The sequence below is a fragment of the Brassica napus genome, chromosome A3, assembly GCF_020379485.1.
Source record: "Brassica napus cultivar Da-Ae chromosome A3, Da-Ae, whole genome shotgun sequence".
NCBI lineage: Eukaryota > Viridiplantae > Streptophyta > Magnoliopsida > Brassicales > Brassicaceae > Brassica > Brassica napus.
The window spans coordinates 36,683,866-36,705,994 of NC_063436.1; the positions used below are offsets into that span (position 1 = coordinate 36,683,866).

The window sequence follows — 22,129 nt, forward strand, 5'->3', positions numbered from 1 at the left end:
AGTACACTATTTGTAAAAATGCAAGAATTTTATTCTTTCGTAATCTTCGGGTAAGTTTTCAGATATGACGTGATATGGACCACAAACTTTCCTGCTCACATCATGAATCATTGCCGTCTTACTCGTTTTAAAAATATTTGTTTTATGATCAGTTAGCTTAATGTTTTTTTGATCCTCATAGTATCTTTAATTCTTCTGCATTAGATAACAAACACATTATTATACAAATTTTTTTATACAAATTTGAAAATAAAAAATTAGGTGAATATAAATTTCTAAAGTATGACAATTACGGAATGGTGAATATGATATTCAGTATAATTATCATTCATCTGCATTAGTAAAGAATCGTTGGTAGCAAGATTCATATGTATTAGATATGCAAGATTAGTACATGAATGAAAGACTATAAAATAGTCGAGCAAATTAGTTTATATGTACTATTTATTGTAGATCGAAAAAATTCAATATTAAACATATTCATATAAAATAATCCCTAGAATATTGATAGATCAATATTAAGGGAAATCCTACTATATAAAAGGGACTAAATTCAAGGCTTTTGAGACTATCCACCTCAGCCAAAATATTCTCATCCAAAAAGAATTAAAAATAAATGTCATTTAGAAGATAATTAACTAATATAAAACTTTTGATATTTCTAAAAATTTCAAATTTGTAACTGCTAATTTATTAATAGAATCATATATCTATATTGAATTATGTTCTATTTTTAATCGTTACTTTAAGAGTAAATAAATTATTAATTTATAATATATATATAGTTTATAACTTTATATTGTAGTTATAAATAAAGAGAAAATAACCGGGAAAGGTGAAGAAACTCATATAAAATTATGTAATTAAAATGGTAAAATGGTGAATATGATGAAGTGAATCTAAGAAAATTTGTTGTACAAATTATGGTGCTTTCTTCGTCCACTATAATGATTTAAAATAATATATATTCATATAAATAAGTCAATATTTGTTGTTTTTTTGTAAGATGTTAAGATTATCATTTTCTGAAAGGTTACACTGATCCAAAGAGATTAGTTTGTGGAGCTAACCAAACGAGGATTATAGTGTTTACTTTGGAAAAAGTAATAGGTTGAACGATAGATGGCGTGCGTGTTTTTTCACATGGAAATCTGCACATATATTAAAATTGTAAGATTTGAATCATAGAGAAAATATAGTGTATATGACTGAAGTTGATTCATTCCGAAACTAAAGATGGCTAAAATTCTTCTTTGTCAAAATGCATAGATGTGAATCTTATATGAATAGAGTTCTCAATTGCTTATAGCAGTGTAATAAATTCCGTGTGTAAAGGAAAAAAAATGTTATATAAGTGAAAACAAAAATTATGATTTTTTTCTTGTGCCTATAGGCTCTTCGCAATTTGAAGAAGAAAGAACATATTGTGTGAAAATCTTTGGCTCGGTCAAATTTTATCGAGTTGTTTATAAAACTGTTGTTATATGATTCATGTAAATTTTCAGTGTTGATTTAAAAGCCCAAGAAAACCCATCTATACTGACTTTTTGATTTTTTTCTGTGATTTAAATTTAAAAAAGATAAAACTTTCGATAAGTTATGTAAACTCAGAACAAGTATTTAACTTTAGAAAGCATTTACATGTAAAAGAAACAAACCGACAAATAATATTATAAATAAAATAAATTTATAAGACACAATCCGCGCGAAGCGCGGAAAAAATCTCTAGTCTATTATATAATAGGAGAGTTTCTCTCCTCCTAATGCGACACGTCAGCGGTATGAAAAAATGTCAAATATGTGGCTCGAACCCGGGTTATTAAGATATAATCACCCACAACTAAACCATTACACTAAAGGATATTTTTTACATTGATGGTCGAAACTAATATATATTATAAAGGCCGGAAACTAATATAACATTGTGGACCCCACCTCTTTTTTTTTTTTTAATTGATGGGTAACAAATGGACTTCGACAAAAAGTAGACTTTGGGCTTATTGATTTTCTGTTTATTAGGCTTTGTATTTGCCCAAAGTGGTGATACAGACAAAGCTAAGAAGATTAGGGAAGCCGCCATCTTCACCATCTTCTTCGTCGCTTGCGATTCCCATTCCGGCAATCAGCTATTATGGTCGATCTTTAAAGTTCTACGCACGTTTTGCGCCTACCAAACGCTTAGTTTCTCCTCTAACGCCTTCAGAGCTCTCATATATATATAATCCCTCGAGGTAAAAGCTCCATCTTGTCTCGAACTTTTCTTTCTCATTTTTCCGATCGCTTTACTTTCTCACATCCGTCACGAAAATGACTTATCCAGCTGTTCCAGCCGCTTCAGCCGCCGTTCCCTACTCCACCTTCAACTCTCTCCGCCTTGGAAGGTCCACTCAGTCCATTGTTGGTCGGCTCATCCGATTCTAGGATTCCAGGCACATTAACAAGAATTGAGAGTTTATGGGCATCACCATTCTCCTCCTTGATGAACTGGTGATGATTGTTTCTAACTTATTTTTTTTATCACTTTAACTCTGCTTTGCTTATTCTTTGTTCATATATGAAACGTGTCTTCATCTTTTTGTTTTGGTTTTGTCTATGGGTTTTTGTATGAACAACTAATGATTTTTCTCTGTTTTTCTTACAGGATTCTGTGATCTACGGTTTCATCCCTGCAATCTCCAAACAAAACAAGAAAACTGAATGAATTATGTTTTTAGCAACCGAATCTAAAAGAAATAAAAGACATCTTACTTAACAAATTAAAACCTTTTCTTTTGCAGATTTCGACGACGACGACGAAGCATCCGAGGACCAACGACAATGGAATGATGCGGACGAAGCCTAAGTAAACTCCTCTTCAATAAAGCATCACACTATTATCGCTCCCCAATCTCACAAACTTAAGCTCTAATCATGCCAGGGATCCCACAGGTGATGCTGTCCCGACGACGGAGAAAAAAAAGAAGGATAACCTAACGTTTTTTTTTTCAGTTTTTAAGTTCAAATCATGTTTTAGACATAGAGCCCAACATAATTTGAACCCAAACATTTTAAACCCACAATTACTTTTTCATAATGTAAAAACATCAACTTTCGTTTATGTTTTGTTAAACTATTTTAATCTTTATGTTTTGTTAAACTATTTCACACAAGGGGCAGATCTCCTTAGAAGGGGAGCCACTCGCCACGATGCTTCCAGTTTCACCATTCTTGAAACTCTTATGAACCACAAAGCCAATATAAGAGCTCTGTTTCAATCCAACGGCTGAATTTTGTCACATACCACCGCTAAGCCTGAAGAGGAAAGAGAAGTGGAGTGCTGCGTTTTGGAAGATGGTTACTTGGAGTTTACAAGATGAAGATGGAACCCGTGACGAGGAAGACAAGGAGAAGTGTTACTTGGAATATCCTAACGTTGAGGATGTAGACAATGTGTGATCTTAGCGATGAAGATTAGTGTAGCTTTAATATATGCTACTACGGTCCTTGAGCTCCCTAACAAGTACTAGCAAACCAGATTGTTTGTTTTCAAAGGGGGGTGGGCTCAGATTTAGAGATCTTCAAGATTTTAATACAAGCTCGCTAAACAATTCTGGCGATTGCTAGACAAACCAGATTGTTTGTTTTCAAAGGTTTTTAAAGGATGATATTTTTGAAATACTGATCCTTTGGACGAACACAGATCATATTCATCCTGTTATGGGTGGAGAAGTATCTGCTCACCTAGATCTCTGGTTAAAAAAGGGCTAATCAAAAGAGAGAGAATAGGATAATCTATCTCTGTATAGACAATTCCGTGGATCCCCGCTCGTCGCCCGAGGTCAGCAATACCAAAAACAAATACTCAATTTTTAAATCCTTCTTTAAAGGTGGAACATCTCATCAACCCGGTTGATTGTTCATGGAATGTGGATTTGCTTAATGCATATATACATCCTGACGATGTGAAACTCATTAGAGGTTTAGCAGTAAGTAGATCTAAAAAACTAGACACAGTGGGATGGAGTTTTACGGAGTCTGGTAAATCAGGTTTTAGAGTTGAATATTTATACCCAGATAGAATTCAAAGAATAAATTATTTTGGACCAAATGTAAAACCTCTGTTAGCTTTTTCTTGGAAACTGAAGTGTCCTCTAAAGTTGAGACATTTTGTGTGGCAAATTCTATCTGGTACGCTACCAGTTTCAAAGAATCTTAAAACTCGGGGGGTCGATTGTGATACATGTTGTAGTATGTGTGGGGCAGAAGAGGAGTCCACTTACCATGTATTTTTTGAGTGTCCACCAGCACTACAAAAAGGGGCACTCTCTAGAATTCCTTCCTCTCCGACGATTTTTCCATCTTCCTCGTTTTCACCAGTATGGATTATCTATTTTGGAGACTGCCAAAAGAGGAGGATCTTAGCTATTTCCCGTGGATATTATGGTATATTTGGAAGGCCAGAAATGATAAGATATACTCAAAAAAGGATGGAAACCCACAGGAGATATTGCGGTTGGCTGATGTGGAAAGTAAGATTTGGATGGAGGCTCAGTTAACTATGAACCGCACTTCTGAGAATTCCCATAGTGGGAGCTTACAACAACCTGTTTGTCTAGCCTTGGAAGATACTAGAGTTTGTTATATTGATGGGGCTTGGAAAGAGGAAGAAATATTTACGGGACAAGGGTGATTCTGTAGAAAGATTGGCTCGACATATGTTATGATGGGGGCAATGAATCTTTGTAGGAGTTTGTCAACTTTGCATGCTGAGAGTGAAGCACTAATTTAGGCAGTGGAGTGCATGAAGACCCTCCAGTTCTCTGATGTAGTTTTTGCGATGGATTGTTCTCAACTGTTGAAGATGGTGTCGATACCTGAAAAATGTCATGGTTTCTCTACACACATGGAATGATTCAACCCCAGTAAGATTGTCTTCCTTCACTTCCACATCAAACATATTCCTAGAGCACAAAACACTTTGGCGGACAAGCTTGCACGTGGTGCGAAGAGTTCTCCTTCATCTATGCTTTATGTCGATTCAGTCCTACCGGTTTGGCTTGCTGGACCGGTTGGAGGTTCTTCGTAGTTTCTAAATGATGTTGTCAAAAAAATGTATGTAATAATGACAAATTGTAAATTTCAAACATTAATTGTATCTACTGAACTTTGATTGGTTAAAAGTCATAGGAAATAGTTAAACAAAGAAAACAATGCATTTATTATCAAAATTTTACATATTTTCTTAATAAATATGAAAACTTTAGAATATACATTATTTTGAAACATAAGGGAAGGAGTATTTAACAACAATAAACCGAAGGAGTTTGAACTTTCCATTATGGTTCTTATTTTTCTTTATTTTTGTTTCTTGTCTTTTTTTTTAACAAATTTTTTTTTAACGACATAATAATTTTTTTTTGTTTCTTGTCTAAAATGTTTCTTTTACACTTCTTTTATTTTATTTTTCAGCACGCATCTTTTTTTGTAACTATATTTGCTTAACAATTCTTTTTTTTTTCACTTAACAATTCTTCTTATCACATAACAAAAAGAAACCTCTAGGCTCCAAGAAGAAGGGGGTGATTGGTTGGGATTTAGCAAGTGACTTTAGCTTTAATTTTTATCTACAGCTTTAAAATCACCAATCATGATTTACATTACTTTTTAAAGCTACAACCAAAAAATTAAAGCTACAGCCAAAAAACAAAAAAAACTAGCTATAAAAGTCTTATTTTCTAAAGCTCCATCTTTTTAGCTGTAGGAAATTTTAAAGGTACAGCTCTTAAAGCTAAATCAAAAAATCCTACAGACAAAATTCTAAAGTAAATTTCTAAAGTTACAACTCAACCAATCACCCCCGAAACTTCGAATCTTCCTAACTACAGTTTATACCAATTTTAAAAATTACCTCAAAAGAAAAAAAAAATCCATCTGCATTACTAATTACGAGCGAGGAGAGGATCAAAACGATGTAGATAAAATAGTATTTACCCATGTCTACTCGAATTAAAGACCACATCAAACACTACAGAAAACATTGTATCATATCATACCAAAGTCAGGTAACTCGAGATCTAAAAATTCGAACTTGGTGGTCAAATTTGAAATCTTTGCACATGCATATAAAGAAAAGCAAAACACAATTCGATACTTTGTTGTCAATTCTTTTCTTCCCAGACTGAAATACCCATTACACTTTCCAAGGTATCTTTTGCTTTGTATTAGCTATACCACATACGTTTTTTTTTACTTTTAGTTTACTACATAAGCCTCACAACCCACAACACAATTCATACTATTTCCTATTAATTCCACAAAAATGCATAACAAGATTGGCTCTCTACCGGTCAGATCCGATCCATCAGCCCGGCCTATATCCCGTCACAACTCAACGAGCTACATTGATCGGGTCAAAGAAAGCCTTACAACAAGAGTGTCCAAATTCATATGCGCTATTTTCTTAACGGTTTTGCTATGTTTAAGCATTGTTTTTTTCATCTTATGGATCAATCTACGTCCTCATCGACCCCGTTTCCACATCAGCGAGTTCTCTCTCCCCGGTTTGGGCAACACTGACGGTTTCGAGACCTCCCATATAAGCTTCAAGATAACGGCTCATAACCCAAACAAAAAAGTTAGTGTTTACTATGATTCCATGGAAGGATCCGTTTACTACAAAGAGAAACGGGTCGGGTCGACTAAACTCACTCACCCATTGTACCAGGACCCGAAGAACATGAGTTTGATCGAAGGAGTCTTACGTGGGCCCACAATGACGGTGAATAAGGACCGTTGGAAGCAGATGGGACGAGACAGGAATCAAGGGAAGGTGGTGTTTCGTTTGGATGTAGTGTCCGTGATACGGTTTAAGGTGTACACTTGGCACAGTAAAAGGCATAGGATGCACGCAAACTGTTATGTTGAGGTCGGCTGGGATGGCATGTTGCTGAGCCAGACCAAAGACAAGAGATGTCCGGTTTATTTCACTTAACCAAATGTGACACAATAATGATTTGAACCTTTTTTTTTCTTTTTTATTAATATGATTCCAATTTGATTAGTTCAACATATCGGCTGTATTCTAAACATTTCTTCTAAATGATTCCAAAAATTATCCTAAAATGATGGTTCATGTGTATTTAGTTTAGGTGTCACATTTTGATTGGCATGATGACCTGTACAAATTCTTATAGCCATCCTATAATTCAACGTCAATGTTTATATATTTGTGCCTAATGATTTGCACCATTTACGCGCTTATGTTTATGTGAGTCATGTTGTTTGATTTATAATTAATATTATAAGGACTAGGTGATGACCCGCGCCTTGCGCGGAGTGAACGAACTAAAAGAAAATAAAATTTTGATTAATGTCTTAAAAAGATAAAAAAATAATAGTAACAAATAATTCATGTTATATGACACAATGCTGTAACTTTTTATATACATATCAATGAAAACAAACAGTTTGGACTTTCCGATTTATTGTGTTATCAAGATTAAACGAAAAAATAATAATTAAGAGTATTAAGATTCTTAGTAGACTCATATGTTATAGTTTTTCACAATTTCATATTGTTTCGCCGAATCCCTAAAAATAGTAGATGGATAAATGTAATATCTAAAAATAGTAGAAGGATAAATGTAATCTGCTAAAAATAATAGTTGCCAAATTAAGTGGGTAGATCAATATGGGCTATTATTTCAGATGGACTACTTGAAATGTTTCGTTTTATACAAAATATTGTCCTTGATATATATATTGTCAAAATTGTTAGGGTTGACAATTGTTAGGATTTAGATGTTTGAAATTAGAAGAGATAAATGCAATCTGATACTGTAGCTAGAAGTTTAGTGTGATATATATATAGTCACAATTGTTAGGGTTTAGACCGCCTCAATTCAATCCGAGAATCACTCCGAGAAATTCCTTATTATTTGATTCCAAGTGAAAATTTTGGAAAGTAATAATTGGAAGGAAACAAAATATAGGAAATAATAAAGTAAATTATATTTGATTATATAACTTAACCGGATTCGATTTTTATATAAAAATTAGAATAAATGTCTGCCACCATTAATGTTAATTTTGAAATTAAAATTTTTAGTTCTTAAGTTAAGGGATTGCATATAATTTAATATGTATATCCTTTTGAATACAATCCGTCATATAAATGTTAATATATATATATATGAAAAACTAAATTGAGACCATCAAGTTTAAACAGTTCGAAATTGTCTCAAGAAGTTGTTATAACATCAGTTTATGCTTGGAATGGAAAGAGTGAGACTAAAGATTGATGTTTATAAAGAAGTACTGATGTTTTATCGATCCTACATTGCCCAAGATTATATAGGAAATGTATTTAACTACATTTAAGGAAAAGCTTTAGAATCACACATTTATTCTATTTTTAAACAAATGTAGAATTGGTTCTGACTTGCCTAAAATATTCATGTGATCACATAATTTAGTCTATTCTTGTCTTAGAATTAATGCCACATATATGTTTAGTGTACAATTAATGGCAAGTTTTATTAGTAAACTATTTATACAATAAAAGATTGTGATCATGTTAATACATACATTTTTTCTAATTTCCATACAATAATAGGTTTGACTCCTTCACAAACCTTCAATCACATTAATAGAGAAATGTATGGACGAAATTAATATATATTCTCTCAAAAATCCATTTTTATATTTGACAACCCAGTATGTATAAGATTAAGCATGCTGTTAACCATATATAATACATATATAAACAAATGAAGGAATATATTATGGTTTTCCCTTATAGTTAATATCATATAACTTTGCAAAGTAAGAAATCCATCTTACCTTTAGATTAAATAATTTATCCAATTATCATTGTACCAAAGAAACAAACTATATGAAACAATTTATAAACTTGTTTATGTTTCTATTAACCAAAATTTACGAATCATTGATTTACTATATAACAAAACCACTGAAAATGTTTTGTTTCAAGGATCAAATAAGACAATGTTCACATAGTATAATAGATTTGTGACACTTTTCATACCTTTGAGAAAATAAGATATGTGACAATGTTGACATACTATAATATATACTATCTGATAATAAATATTTTATTATGTTTTTTTTGAACCGATCTTGGTTTTAGTAAATAGTCCATAACCGTTAGCATAAGTGAAATTCATTTTTGTGTCAAGCACCGCAATAATAAAATGTTCACATGATATAATAGATAATTGAATATTTTTATATTGTACTAAGGTATAACAAAATGGTTTAATGTTTGGTAAAGACAAACAAAATGGTTATTGCGGGTAGAATTAATTTCCTTTAGCGTAAGTTGAATTTATTACCGCACGAAACATATAGTATACTAACTTAGTAGTTTTAATAAGTAGTGGCATTACATGTAATTAATCTAGGTAAAGAAGGGCTATTAATTATTGGATGTGAGAGAGATTCTTATGATGACACTAAGGGTCCAACTGGTGACACCAATTGAGGAAAAAAATTGCAGGGAATACTATGTTCCTCTCAGTTCCCGTCTTTTGTTACCAGTTAAAGGGAAATTTTATTACTTGTAGGAATTAGAAATTCCCCCACGTTCCTTTTCTTATGAGGAATATAGTGTAAATATATTCCATGTCAAATTAGATAAGGAATCAAAAGGAAAACTATAAAAATGGTAAAAAATATATATTAATATGTTAATGTACCAAATAAATTTATAGAAAACTGACATTTTAAACCAACTTCTCAATGTACGTAGGTTTGTCTTCTTCTATATAACACTAGTTCATCAAGCTTTTTCTTCATATAACCCTAATACATCTAGAAACAAGAGAAGCAGGTAAACTATACTTTTAAGATTATTTATTTTGTGTATAAGAAAAAACACACGCACTGATCAGTGTTGGTTAATAATAAAACTTGTTTCATGTTTTATATTATAGCTATCATGTCAACTCCAAGAAATCAAAACGGAGCACGTCGTGGACGTAAGTCAAACAATGAGGCAAGAACCACAATCGATGGTGAAACCACTCGTGAAGGCCAGGTAATTATGTTATATAATTTTTTCTGCAGTAATGAGCTGTATAAATGAGATATTTTAAGTTAACAACTAGAAATATGTACTTTAGTATCTGTGGAAAGACAAAAATTGTCAAGTTATGCTTGAACTTGTCATTGCGGAGTTAAGAGCAGGAGACTACCGTAGTAGAATGCCCGATGCTGCTGCTAAGAAAAGAATTGAGAACAAATACTTTGAGTTGGTGGGAGAAAAGATTTGTTGGGATCCAGAAATAACTAACAAAATTGGTTACCTGCGTAAACTATGGAGTATCAATGGTCAACTGATGAAACGCACTGGAGTTGCAGTTGATCAATCTACTGGACAGATAGATATGATGCAAACTTGGTGGGCTGATCGGATTGCAGTAAGTCTTTATGCATATACAATTAACTATGTTCTTATTAAAAATCTAGTAACCTACATTTTTATGGTTATCTCTGTAGGAATATGGAAATAAAGGAAAATTTGTTAGCGTGTTGCAAAAAAAACCGTTGCCGTTCAAAGATTTGCTAGACCAAATTTTTGGTGAACATGATGTTGAGCAAGATGAACGTTATTCTCCGCATATGCTTGGCCAACATATCCAGCAGATTCAGCCTTCTTTGCCTAGCAATGATGACACGGTATTTGACCAAATGCAAGAAGATCAAAGTGTTGAACAAATTGCAGATGCGACTAACGATCAAGGATCCCAACCGCCAACTCGAAGAACATCAGCCCGTCGCCCTCCAAGAAGAAGAAGTAGTTTTGAAACACAGGTTGAGAGTGGATTTCAACGTGTAATAGATACTCGGCAAGATATTTTGGAAGAATTACGGTCACGAAAAGTTCAAAAGCTATCATATGGTGATGCGACGGCTGTTCTAGAAAAACTACCAATTGAACAACTTGGAGTGTTTTGGTGGGCAGCAAATAAGCTGTTGAAGAATGAAGTAGATGTCCGTGAAGCATTTATAAAAATGGAGAGTCAAGATATTAAGATCAGATATTTGGAGAGTTTAGTTGGCATAGATAGATACGGCAATCCATGCACTCATGTTGATCTGCTAATGACAAGTCAGAACCTCTTTCAGAATGTTGGAATGACTGGAACTAGTTCAATGGGAACTGAAACTGTTAGAACTGATTTCATGGGCTTACTTGGGATGCACTCTTCTGAGTTAGAAGAATCAACAAAAAATGCAGCACGTGTAGTCCATATACATGATGATGGAAGTGATGCTGAAAAGCTTGTTTAAGTTTTCTGAGATTTATATTTTGGTGTTTGATATTTATATGGATTTTATTTATTTTTATTTATAAAAGCATGAAGTTTTTCTAAGGATTATATCAATAATAAGTTTTATAAATATATATGCAGGATCTTCGTATTATATATTTACTTTCTCGTGGAACTGAAAATCTAGAAGAAGATGAGTTAGTGGAGCTTATGTTATTGGAAGAAGAAGAATTTATGCAAAGGTACATGCATCCTATATTAGAGTATTACAAAAACAACTTTTGCAAGAATCCAATGAACAACGTGTGGGGAAATGGTTGGAAAATAATACGGGAACAAATCTACAGCAATGAAATCTCGTGCCGTACTCTTATTCGTATGAGCTCAGAAGCGTTTATCCGTTTATGTGAAGTCCTTGAGAAAAAGTATGGGTTACAAGAGTCGCTTAATATTAAAGTCGATGAGAGTGTTGCAATTTTTCTTGTTCTCTGTGGTCAAAATGACACTCAACATGACATCGGTTTAAGATTCGGTCATGCCCAGGAGACTATAGGTAGAAAGTTTCATCATGTTCTGGGGGCAATGGTAAAATTGGCAGTTGACTACTTACGGCCAAGAACTGCTTCTGAGTTTGAAGCAATATCTAATAGTTTACAAGGAGATAAACGATATTGGCCATATTTTAATGGATCTATCGGGGCTCTTGATGGAACACATGTACCCGTAATGGTGACTCCAGGTCGTGATGCATTACGATTTGTTAACCGGAAAGGAACGGCAAGTCTAAATGTTCTAGGAGTATGTGATCACGATATGCTTTTTACATATTGTTTCGTTGGAATGGCAGGATCAACACATGACTCTAGAGTGCTAGATACCGCTATGCGCGATGATCCGTTGTTTCCTAAACCTCCTGGAGAAAAATATTATCTCGTAGATTCTGGTTATGCAAATAGACGTGGTTATTTAGCTCCATACCGAAAAGAAAGAAAAGAAGGTACTCGATATCATCTTCAAGACTTTATAAATTGCGAGCCTCCAAGAAATAGTAAGGAAATGTTCAATAGATGGCATGCATCATTACGTTCAGTTATTGAACGTACGTTTGGTGTATGGAAGAAAAAGTGGAGGGTTTTAAATGAATTCCCAAGGTACGACATCTCCACACAGAGGAACATTATATTTGCAACAATGGGGCTTCACAATTTTATTAGGTGGAACAAAATTAAAGATGTTGATTTTGAGGAAGCGACTATGGAGAACAGTGGTGTGCATATGCATCAAAGTGAGAATGATTCAGATGATGAAAATGATGTACGAGGAAATGAAGAAACATCAACGACAGTTTATATGAAGATTGTTCGAGATCAGATTGCTACACAACTGTGGTCAGATAAAAGACTTGGCTCCCGTCGAGTATAGGTCAGTATGTGTTTTTCTCTTTATTATTATATACAAATTCTTGGATATATCTATATCTCTTAAAAAGCACAATATATACTTTCAGTAACACAAGTTTTTGTTTTGTAGTTATGAGCTACATGCATTGTGGCAATTGAACTGGACGTGGCAACATGAAGCGTAGACCAAAAATCTTGCTTACATTATTTATTATTTTTAGAGTTAATTATCTGATTATTTATTGTTTGAAATTTTGTTCCTTGTTTTGGTTACCATTCACTGACAATTTGTTACATTCCTTCTCTACAATTTTTCCTTCTAATTAATTCCATATCATTCCTTTAGATTCTTTTCCCTATGATTCCTTTCATTTTTAAAGTGGTCACCAGTTGGACCCTAAGCAATGACAATTTTGTTAATCACACATGGAACAAAGGTGTATTGTTAATAGTGCTTCCCAAATAATAAGAAAGGGATCATTGTTGTCAAAAACAAATTAAGGATAATTAATTAGTGTGTTTTACAAGATTGAAACTTTCATTTTTTTTACAAGTTTGAATTATTCAACTGATAATGACTAACTTGAAATAAGTAATATGAAAGAATATATAAGTTTATATTGACTTTGTGATAGGAAATAGACCTATATTTAATTTCTTCAGCTTTCCATATATACTAAACTTTTAAGATATATTTTTTTTTTTTTACCAACAATGAACAAATCCATGATCCTTTAAATTTTGAATAACTTATACATAGCTTATTTTCATCATACTTTTAATGTATAGAAAATAAATTTATAAGTTTAATATTTGTTAATTTAAAGTAAAAAAAAATTTGGCCACATACTTGAAAACCAAATCTATATTTGAACATAAGATATACTAAGCATTATTTGTATCATTCGAATTTTTGTCTAGAAAATATGACAAAATACCTCTAATTTGAACTTCTGTAAAAAAAAAGTATGGAGCTATTTTCAATATATATATTATATATGTATATCAAGACTAATTTACGTGTGATTAAGCATGCAACAAATGTAAAGTTGGATTGATCATTTTTACTGTAGTGGTTAAAATATATAGGATGTGATTGGTAGTGGTTGTGGGTGATGTCCATAACTTCATTACTAAATTTACAAAAATCAAATTTTAATAAAAAATTTAAAATCACAACTTTTGAAATAACATACATGTGTATAAGTGCTCTGTAGAGCTAAATATCCACAACAATTTTTTTTAGGACTTTCCATAAAATTATACAGTAATAAAATCTAAAGCCAAAAGAAAAGATTTACTGATTTTTTTTTTATAGCAAATTTTTTAAAACTACAGCCATTAACAATCGGACTCATACTCTTTGTTTCTTATATAAGTTGTTTTAAAGGTTTTTTATGATGTAAATTTTTCTTAAAATCCAATAAAAAAGTGAATTGTGTTGAAAGCAAAATTTTAAATATAATTTTTCATTTGTTATCCTATCCATTTAATTAAATCGAAAAAGCAAAAAACAAATTATCTTTATTATACCTTATTCAAAGAGTAATTATACTGTTTTGACGGTTATTATTCAAAAAGTTATAATAATTAGCGAAATGTTGTAAAAAAACTTGTGATATCTTATATATTAAAACAGAAGTCACAACCTTGATTCATGTGTGATTTTTTTAAAAATGGACCTAAAGGACATATTATTAGAAAATCATGTTGCATTTAATATCTAATTTTATCATTTAAATTTTGAGCCTACCAAATTTTTTTATTAGGCTATCAATAACTGGATTTAAACAATAAATGATCCATTAGATTTATAGATAGTATAAATTAAATAGATATAATTTAATGTTGTAATACTTTTAAAATAATAAAGAATTTTTTTTAAATAACAAAAATTATATTATCTAACAATGATTATGCTTTACTACCTTATCTAAAAATTATTAATCTTTACTACCTTTAACCAATGAAAACAAATTTTAAACTATATAGTTTATTTTAAAAATTAAACAAAAACTAAATGTTTAATTATTTACTCGATAATATAAATCTATGAAGCGAAAAGTTTAATTTTTAAAAAACTTTCTAAATTTGTAAAATGTTAAAATATCTTTGAATATGACAAAACAACAATATTTTACTAATCTTTATATATATATTTACGATTTTAACAATGAAATAATAATCCGAAAATATATATATAAAAGAAGATACAAATATATATGAATGTTTGAAATAATCTATTCAATTAAAAAAATATACCGTAAACTTATTATGTTTAAAAAATTGATAGACACATATATATTATAATATAAAAAATTTAGAATTTAACACAATATATTTATATAAAAATAAATGAAAACAAAAATTCGTGCGGTTGCGTGGATCGAGATCTAGTCTGCTCTATTAAAAGAGAAGTGTCATTTTATCTACTATTTAGAAGTCATATAGGACCATTTATTCAATTACATTTATTTGAATATTTACATTATTTTATTATATATATCACATTTCTACAAAATCTAAGTAATTATAAAGATATCAATAATAAATCAGTTTTGGCTGTAAATTTAAATTTAGTAATAACAAATCTGTTGAGAAAAATTTAACAAAATCTTATAAAAAATTTAAATATTTTTTTAATTAATGCATAGATTAATTTCTAAATTGGTAGTATAATCTTCTTTTTCAAAAAAAAAAATTGGTAGTATAATATTATTATAAATTAAGTTTAATTAAAATTTTATTATAAAAAGATAAAATAATATTCTAAGCTTTTTTTAAATTTTAAAAGTATATTATATATTATATATAAATAGAAGTAATAAATGAATTAAATATGAAATTTATATTAAATGGGTAAACTAATACATTTTAAAGTTTAATTAATAAATAAAGTATCATTTACAGTTTAAAAGGATTAAAATATCATTCTATCATTTGAGAGTCGATTCACGAAGATTGGATGTTATTGGGTTCACACAAGGAGAAACTAAAGGATTTCTACAGATCAAGGCAAGCCATGGGAAGAATCGGAAGGAATATGGTTTTGGTTTTCTAATGGAAATTCGAGGATACGAGATCCGGTTGTGCGGTAACAAACGAATCAATTTCGAGGGGATTAATGATTGGTTTCGATGGATTTCCTTGGGATTCTTTGGTTCTCAGATCAGATCAGAAGATGGGAAGAACATGTGGGGCTCAATCAGAGTCAACTTGCCACAATATACAACACATGACTATACAAGGAGGGCGGCATTCTCGTACACAGGTATGTTAAGGAAAGAGGGAGTGGCGGTAAGAGTTTTAACCTGGTGGGATTTGGTTAGGATTTCGTGGATATTGGTTAGAATCTGTCCAGAACAAGCACATGGCTGTTCATATTTAATAGTGATCGATGATTCTAAGGTTTGTAGGCTTCCTGGTAAAGGGATGGAGTGGTTTCATGGAAGGACTTTTATACTCTTTGAGCTTTATAAGGATCTTCTTGCTGGAGAATTAGGTGGTTTAATTTCTTTTAAGAGAAGTGTAAACCTGCTCTTTGGTATTTTGCAGTTGGATTGTGACCTCGATCTCATTAAGTTAAGTGTGTCTGGTGGGAACAGACAAATGCGTACCAGATGCGTTCAGTGCTATCGGAGCAATGAGGTATTAACTTATTGGTACAAGCGGTCATGCCATGGGACTAGACAAATGCAGAGGATACGATCAAGCTTTTTTGGTGCTTGTCTGATCGCTATGGAAACATGGTTCATCCTAACTGTAGTTGACCTGCAAGGAGTGCATCCTAGGGAAGGAAGAAGCTTGAATGAGGTCTCTTTAAACACATTCAAATTTCTCGTAGTGAGGTTTCTCTTACAGCAGCGACGAGAATATTATGGAGCACTCGGGGATGGTAATAGAGTTGTGAAAACGAGGAATCATGGGAACATTTATTTGGTGGCATTGGATGAAGGCTTCTTCAATAAGGATGTACGGTGTTCCTGGTGGGGCTTTTTTAAAAAATGGTGCATATTCGCAATGTATTGGTTTTTCTATAAACAGAAAGCAGCCTTTCTTTTAGTTTATGGTTTTTCATTTCCAGGCATTTTAATAAGCTCTGTGAGCAGTTTATGGTTCAATGTTTTATTCTTTACCTGGTGTTCTAGCTTGGCTCCTCTATTGCATGAGTCAAAGTTCCTCTTTATGATTATTTTGTGGAATAAATTTGGTTTCCTAGGCTTGTGGTATGGGTGGTTCAATGTTCTTTTCTATATCTGGTGTTCAAGCTTGGCTCTTCAGTTGTATGAGTCATTATTAATCTTTATGATTATCTTTTGGAACAATATTGGTTTACATGGCTTCTGGTATGGGGGTTTCATTATTTTTGAGAAGGAACAGACAGGAGATACGTTTAATGGGAGTGTAAAGCCTTTTGGAAATATAGAGGAACAAGTCTCAACTATGGTTTCATCAGACCACAAGAAATTGGGAAGATTGGCCTACATTACGAGATGGAACATGATCGGAACATGATCGGAATGATTTTTTTTATATATGAATATTTTAAGTTGGAATTGTAGGGGACTATGGAGTCATTGGACTATAAGTTATCTTCGGGAGATATGACATCAACATAAACCAGATTTCCTATTTTTATCTGAAACGAAACAGGATTTTGAGTTTGTACAAAGATTCCAATCTCATTTTGGATATGATAGTTTAGTTACTGTAGATCCAAACGGGAGAAGTGGTGGTTTAGCTCTTTATTACAATAAGGATTATCAAGTTCAAATCTTATATTCTAGCAACACAATGATAGATATCGAGGCGGTGGTCAAAAGAAAACAAGTTTTTCTTACTTTTGTTTATGGGGACCCGGTACAAAAGTTAAGAGAACATGTCTGGGAGAGACTAACTCGGTATGGATTAACACGATCTGAACCATGGTTTATTATTGGAGATCTAAACGAGATTACTAAAAATCCTGAAAAGGATGGGGGATCCCTAAGAAGTGCCACTTCCTTCATACCCTTTAACAATATGATAAGGAATAGTGGTCTACTAGAATGACATCTGATCGTCATTGCTCCTTTTCCTTTACCTCTCTTTGCTTGCCATTCTAGTAGACCACTATTAGGAAGCGGGTACGTATTGGAAGCGTATATCCATATATAAATATAGATATATATATATATATATATATATATATATTAATTTAAAAAAATTAGGACTAAAAATTATATGATTTAAATTTGAAATAAGGCATTTATTCATTTATAATAATTTTGAAATTATTTTATATTAAAACTGTAAAAATACACATAAATGAAGTTTACAAAAAATATTATATTAATTATTTTTAATACTTCATAAATAATTGACACAATATATTTCAACTTGTGCTATATCTTTAATAAAAAATCTCAATGCATAAACATAATTTATAGTATTATTTTTAATATTTGTATTTTTATAACTCAATATTCATTTTTTATTTTATATAGATTAAAACTATGGTTTTATATTTTATTGATATACATTGCATTTTTTTTAAAACGGAAGCGTGATTCCAAAACGGAATCGTAAGCTTCCAACAAATTTTTAAAGAGAATATTTTAGAAACGTTTTGGAAGCGAGATTCCGCAAGCTTCCACAAGGTTCCGATTCCGATTCCGGTTCCGAAGCGGGAAGCAGACGTCCGATGAAGCTTCCGTCCAACGTAGGCGGTAATAAATGGTAATGGCAAGCAAAGAGATGTAAAGGAAAAGGAGCAATGACGATCAGATGTCGATTGGACCAGGCTTTGGCTAATGAGGAGTGGCATACACTTTAACCATGTTCTTACACAGAATATTTGAGGATGGTGGGCTCTGATCATCGCCCTGTGATAGCTTTTTTGGAGGATAAGGTGTTAAGAAAAAAAAGGGGACAGTTCAGGTTTGATAAGAGATGGATCGGACAGGAGGGGCTTATGGAATCAATTGCGGCAGGATGGACAGGAAATCAGGAAGGACAACTGGAGGATTTTGTTACAAAAATAAATAATTTTCGTCATGAAATTTCATCATGGCGAAAGGATAATCAACCATACGGGAAGGACAAAATTAAAGATCTTCAACATGCACTTGAGGAGGTCCAGTCAGATAATAGTAGATCAAAAGAGGACATCTTTGAGGTGTCCAGAAAGTTACAAGGATGAAGAGGAATATTGGCATCAGAAAAGCCGGAATATGTGGCATTCCTCTGGAGATCTCAATACCAAATTTTACCATGCTCTAACAAAGCAGCGTAGGGTCCGTAGTAAAATAGTTGGTCTCCATGATGACCTAGGTAATTGGATTACGGAGGAAAATGGGATTGAGAAGGTGGCGGTGGATTATTTTGATGGTCTTTTCAGTACTACAAACCCAACGGACTTTGATAATTTTCTGGATGAGATAGTACCGTCTATTTCTCCGCAAATGAATCAGATACTGTTGAGAACAGCAACAGAGGAAGAGGTTCGCCAGGCTCTATTCATGATACACCCAGAGAAAGCGCCAGGCCCGGATGGAATGACAGTCCTGTTTTTCCAGCATTCCTGGCATATTATTAAGAAGGACGTGGTCGAGATGGTGAATAATTTCTTGGTTACAGGCAACTTAGATCCACGGTTAAATATTACTAATATTTGCATGATTCCAAAAGTATAGGGGCCTACAAGGATGATGAAACTACGGCCGATAAGTCTATGCAATGTGGGTTACGAGATTATATCAAAAGTTCTGTGTCAACGACTGAAAATATGCCTCTCCCGATTAATTTCGGAGACACAATCGGCTTTTGTGGCAGGAAGGTTAATCTCGGATAATATTCTTATAGTGCAGGAAATGTTTCTTGGTCTGAGAACAAATAAGTTATGTCAAAACAAGTTTATGGCCATTAAAACGGATATGAGCAAGGCATATGATAGAATAGAGTGGAGTTTTATTGAGGCCCTTCTTAACAAAATGGGGTTTGATCCTCGCTGGATCACTCTAATGGTGGAATGTATTTCTTCGGTTCAATATAGGGTCCTCCTCAATGGCCAGCCGCGAGGCCTTATAATTCCCCAGCGAGGTCTACGTCAAGGGGATACATTGTCTCCTTATTTATTTATTTTGTGTACTGAGGCTTTAATTGTGAATATCAAGAAGCGGAGAGGGTGAAACAATTAACCGGTATGAAGGTAGCGAGAGCTTGTCTGGCAATCTCTCATTTGTTATTTGCCGACGATAGCCTTTTCTTTTGTAAGGCAAATAGAGAAGAATGTCAAACTATTCTCAGGATTTTAAAAGAGTACGAGGCTGTTTCAGGGCAACAAATTAATTTTTAGAAATCCTCAATTCAATTTGGACACAAGATTGAAGAGTCCAGTCGGCAAGAGTTGAGAGATATTCTGGGTATTCAGAATTTAAGAGGAATGGGATCTTATCTAGGGTTACCCGAACACCTTGGGGAATCTATGGTCCAAGTGTTTGGGTTTGTTCAAGAACGCTTGAATAATAGGGTAAATGGATGGACTTTTAGATATTTTACTAAAGGTGGAAAGGAGGTGATCATTAAGTCGCTGGTTACGGCTCTGCCAAATCATGTCATGTCTGTTTATCGATTACCAAAAGGTACAGTTAAAAAATTAACGAGTGCAGTAGCTCAATTTTGGTGGAGTCCAGGAGGGAGCACAAAAGGCATGCATTAGAAATCATGGGATAAGTTATGTCTCCCTAAAGACAGTGGTGGTTTAGGTTTTAAGGATCTTATGGATTTTAACATGGCGATGCTTGGAAAGCAATTGTGGAGGCTGATTGAGAAGCCAAACACTCTTTTCTCTAGAGTCTTTAAAGGACGGTACTATAGGAATGCTTCACCCCTTGAACCGATCCGATCAGACTCCCCGTCATATGGTTGGAGAAGTATGATCTATGCTAGATCTTTGGTTTGTAAAGGACTAATTAAAAGGGTCGGAACAGGTTCATCTATTTCGGTATGGAATGATCCTTGGATCCCAGCCACTCGCCCGAGACCAACAAACAAAAATCTTCACAACAGTTACCCGGATCTCATAGTGGATTCCCTTATTAATTTAGAATCCCGAACTTGGAATCTTGAGGCAATTAGGGCTTTGGTGGATCCTCATGATGCACAAATTATTGAAAGTATTCCATTAAGTAGACATCAGATGGAAGATAGGAATGGATGGCATTTCACTAATAATGGAAAATATTCGGTAAAATCAGGGTATCAAGTGGAACAGGTCTATCCTGACAAGGAAAAACCACCAGAATTTTATGGACCCACAGTGGATACGTTAAAAGCTTTCTGTTGGGAAGTACGGTGCCCGCCGAAGTTAAAGCATTTTTCATGGCAACTCCTTTCAGGTTGTATAGCGGTAATGAAGAATCTTCGGGGGAGCGGAATACAAGGGGATATTTGTTGTTCTAGATGCGGAGACCCAGAGGAATCAATAAATCATGTGTTTTTTGAATGCCCTCCAGCACGTCAAGTGTGGGCATTATCTAAAATACCATCGAATCCAAATTCTTTTCCTACTTGTTAGTTTTATGGTAACATGGATCATCTCTTTTGGAGAGTTACTCCAAAGATGGATGACCACCAATTCACATGGATATTATGGTATATATCGAAAGGTCGGAACAATAAAGTGTTTAGTAATTTGGATATTGATCCAAGGGAAACACTTAGATTAGCATAACTGGAATCAGCACTTTGGGCTGAAGCACAGGTAATCACTGATCAAAGAACGGAGAGGCAAGTGCAGACCAGACTTACATTAGAAACTACAGGACGATGGTGTTTTATAGATGGTTCGTGGAAAGAGAAGGAACTATTTTCGGGACAAGGATGGTATAGTACCTTGGTTTTGATGGTTTATTAGGAGCAAGGAATGTAAGGGCGTGTCTATCACCTCTTCACTCGGAGGTGAAGGCATTGATTTGGGCAGTGGAATGTATGAAGAACTTACGACAGTTTAAGGTTACGTTTGCAACAGATTGTTCTCAATTGGTGAAGATGGTTTCGGAACCAGAAGAATGGCCAGCATTTGAAAGCTACCTGGAAGATATCAAGCTTTTACGAGGAAGCATCATCAACTCAGACGTCGTCCATGTACCCCGAACGGAGAACCTAAGGGCGGATAGATTGGCACGTAGTGCTAGGAAACAACCGTCTTTCGTCGTTCATATGGATGCAGAGTTGTCGATTTGGTTTATAGAGTCAATATGAGTCTGTGAATGTCTTGCTGTAAAAAAAAAAATCATTCTATCATTTAAAAGGATTAAAATTCGTAAACTATGTAATGTTTTTACACAAAAAAAACTAAAATTTCTTAACATATGTTTTTTTTTGTCATCAACAAACAGACTCATATAGACTATGTGAACCAATCTGGTAGCTCCGCATCCATTTGAACGACGAAAGACTATTGTTTTCTGGCAC

General features: G+C 33.3%; 3 protein-coding genes across 5 annotated transcripts; all 3 read left to right on the top strand.

Annotated features, from left to right (window-relative positions):
- The first annotated feature begins 5,643 nt into the window (after positions 1 to 5,643).
- Positions 5,644 to 7,101, top strand: LOC106352234 (NDR1/HIN1-like protein 26). Of its 2 annotated transcripts, XM_013791900.3 has the most exons (2): positions 5,644 to 6,613; positions 6,704 to 7,101. In XM_013791900.3, the coding sequence occupies exons 1-2, from the start codon at positions 6,299 to 6,301 to the stop codon at positions 6,968 to 6,970; spliced, it is 582 nt and encodes a 193-aa protein (XP_013647354.1). In that variant the 5' UTR covers positions 5,644 to 6,298; the 3' UTR covers positions 6,971 to 7,101. The 2 variants fall into 2 exon arrangements, with proteins under 2 accessions (XP_013647354.1, XP_013647353.1); XM_013791899.3 differs by having other exon boundaries at positions 5,699 to 7,101.
- A 2,018-nt stretch (positions 7,102 to 9,119) lies between these two features.
- On the top strand, positions 9,120 to 14,371 carry LOC106350741. The gene has a single exon (XM_048777232.1). It carries the CDS (start codon positions 11,409 to 11,411, stop codon positions 12,693 to 12,695), a length of 1,287 nt encoding a protein of 428 aa, XP_048633189.1. The 5' UTR covers positions 9,120 to 11,408; the 3' UTR covers positions 12,696 to 14,371.
- A 1,217-nt stretch (positions 14,372 to 15,588) lies between these two features.
- LOC106350742 lies at positions 15,589 to 17,739 on the top strand. Of its 2 annotated transcripts, none has more exons than XM_048777250.1 (2): positions 15,589 to 16,175; positions 16,279 to 17,739. In XM_048777250.1, exon 2 carries the CDS (start codon positions 16,283 to 16,285, stop codon positions 17,186 to 17,188), a length of 906 nt encoding a protein of 301 aa, XP_048633207.1. In that variant the 5' UTR covers positions 15,589 to 16,175; positions 16,279 to 16,282; the 3' UTR covers positions 17,189 to 17,739. The 2 variants fall into 2 exon arrangements, with proteins under 2 accessions (XP_048633207.1, XP_013646048.2); XM_013790594.2 differs by having other exon boundaries at positions 15,594 to 15,944; positions 16,229 to 17,724.
- The last annotated feature ends 4,390 nt before the right edge of the window (positions 17,740 to 22,129 follow it).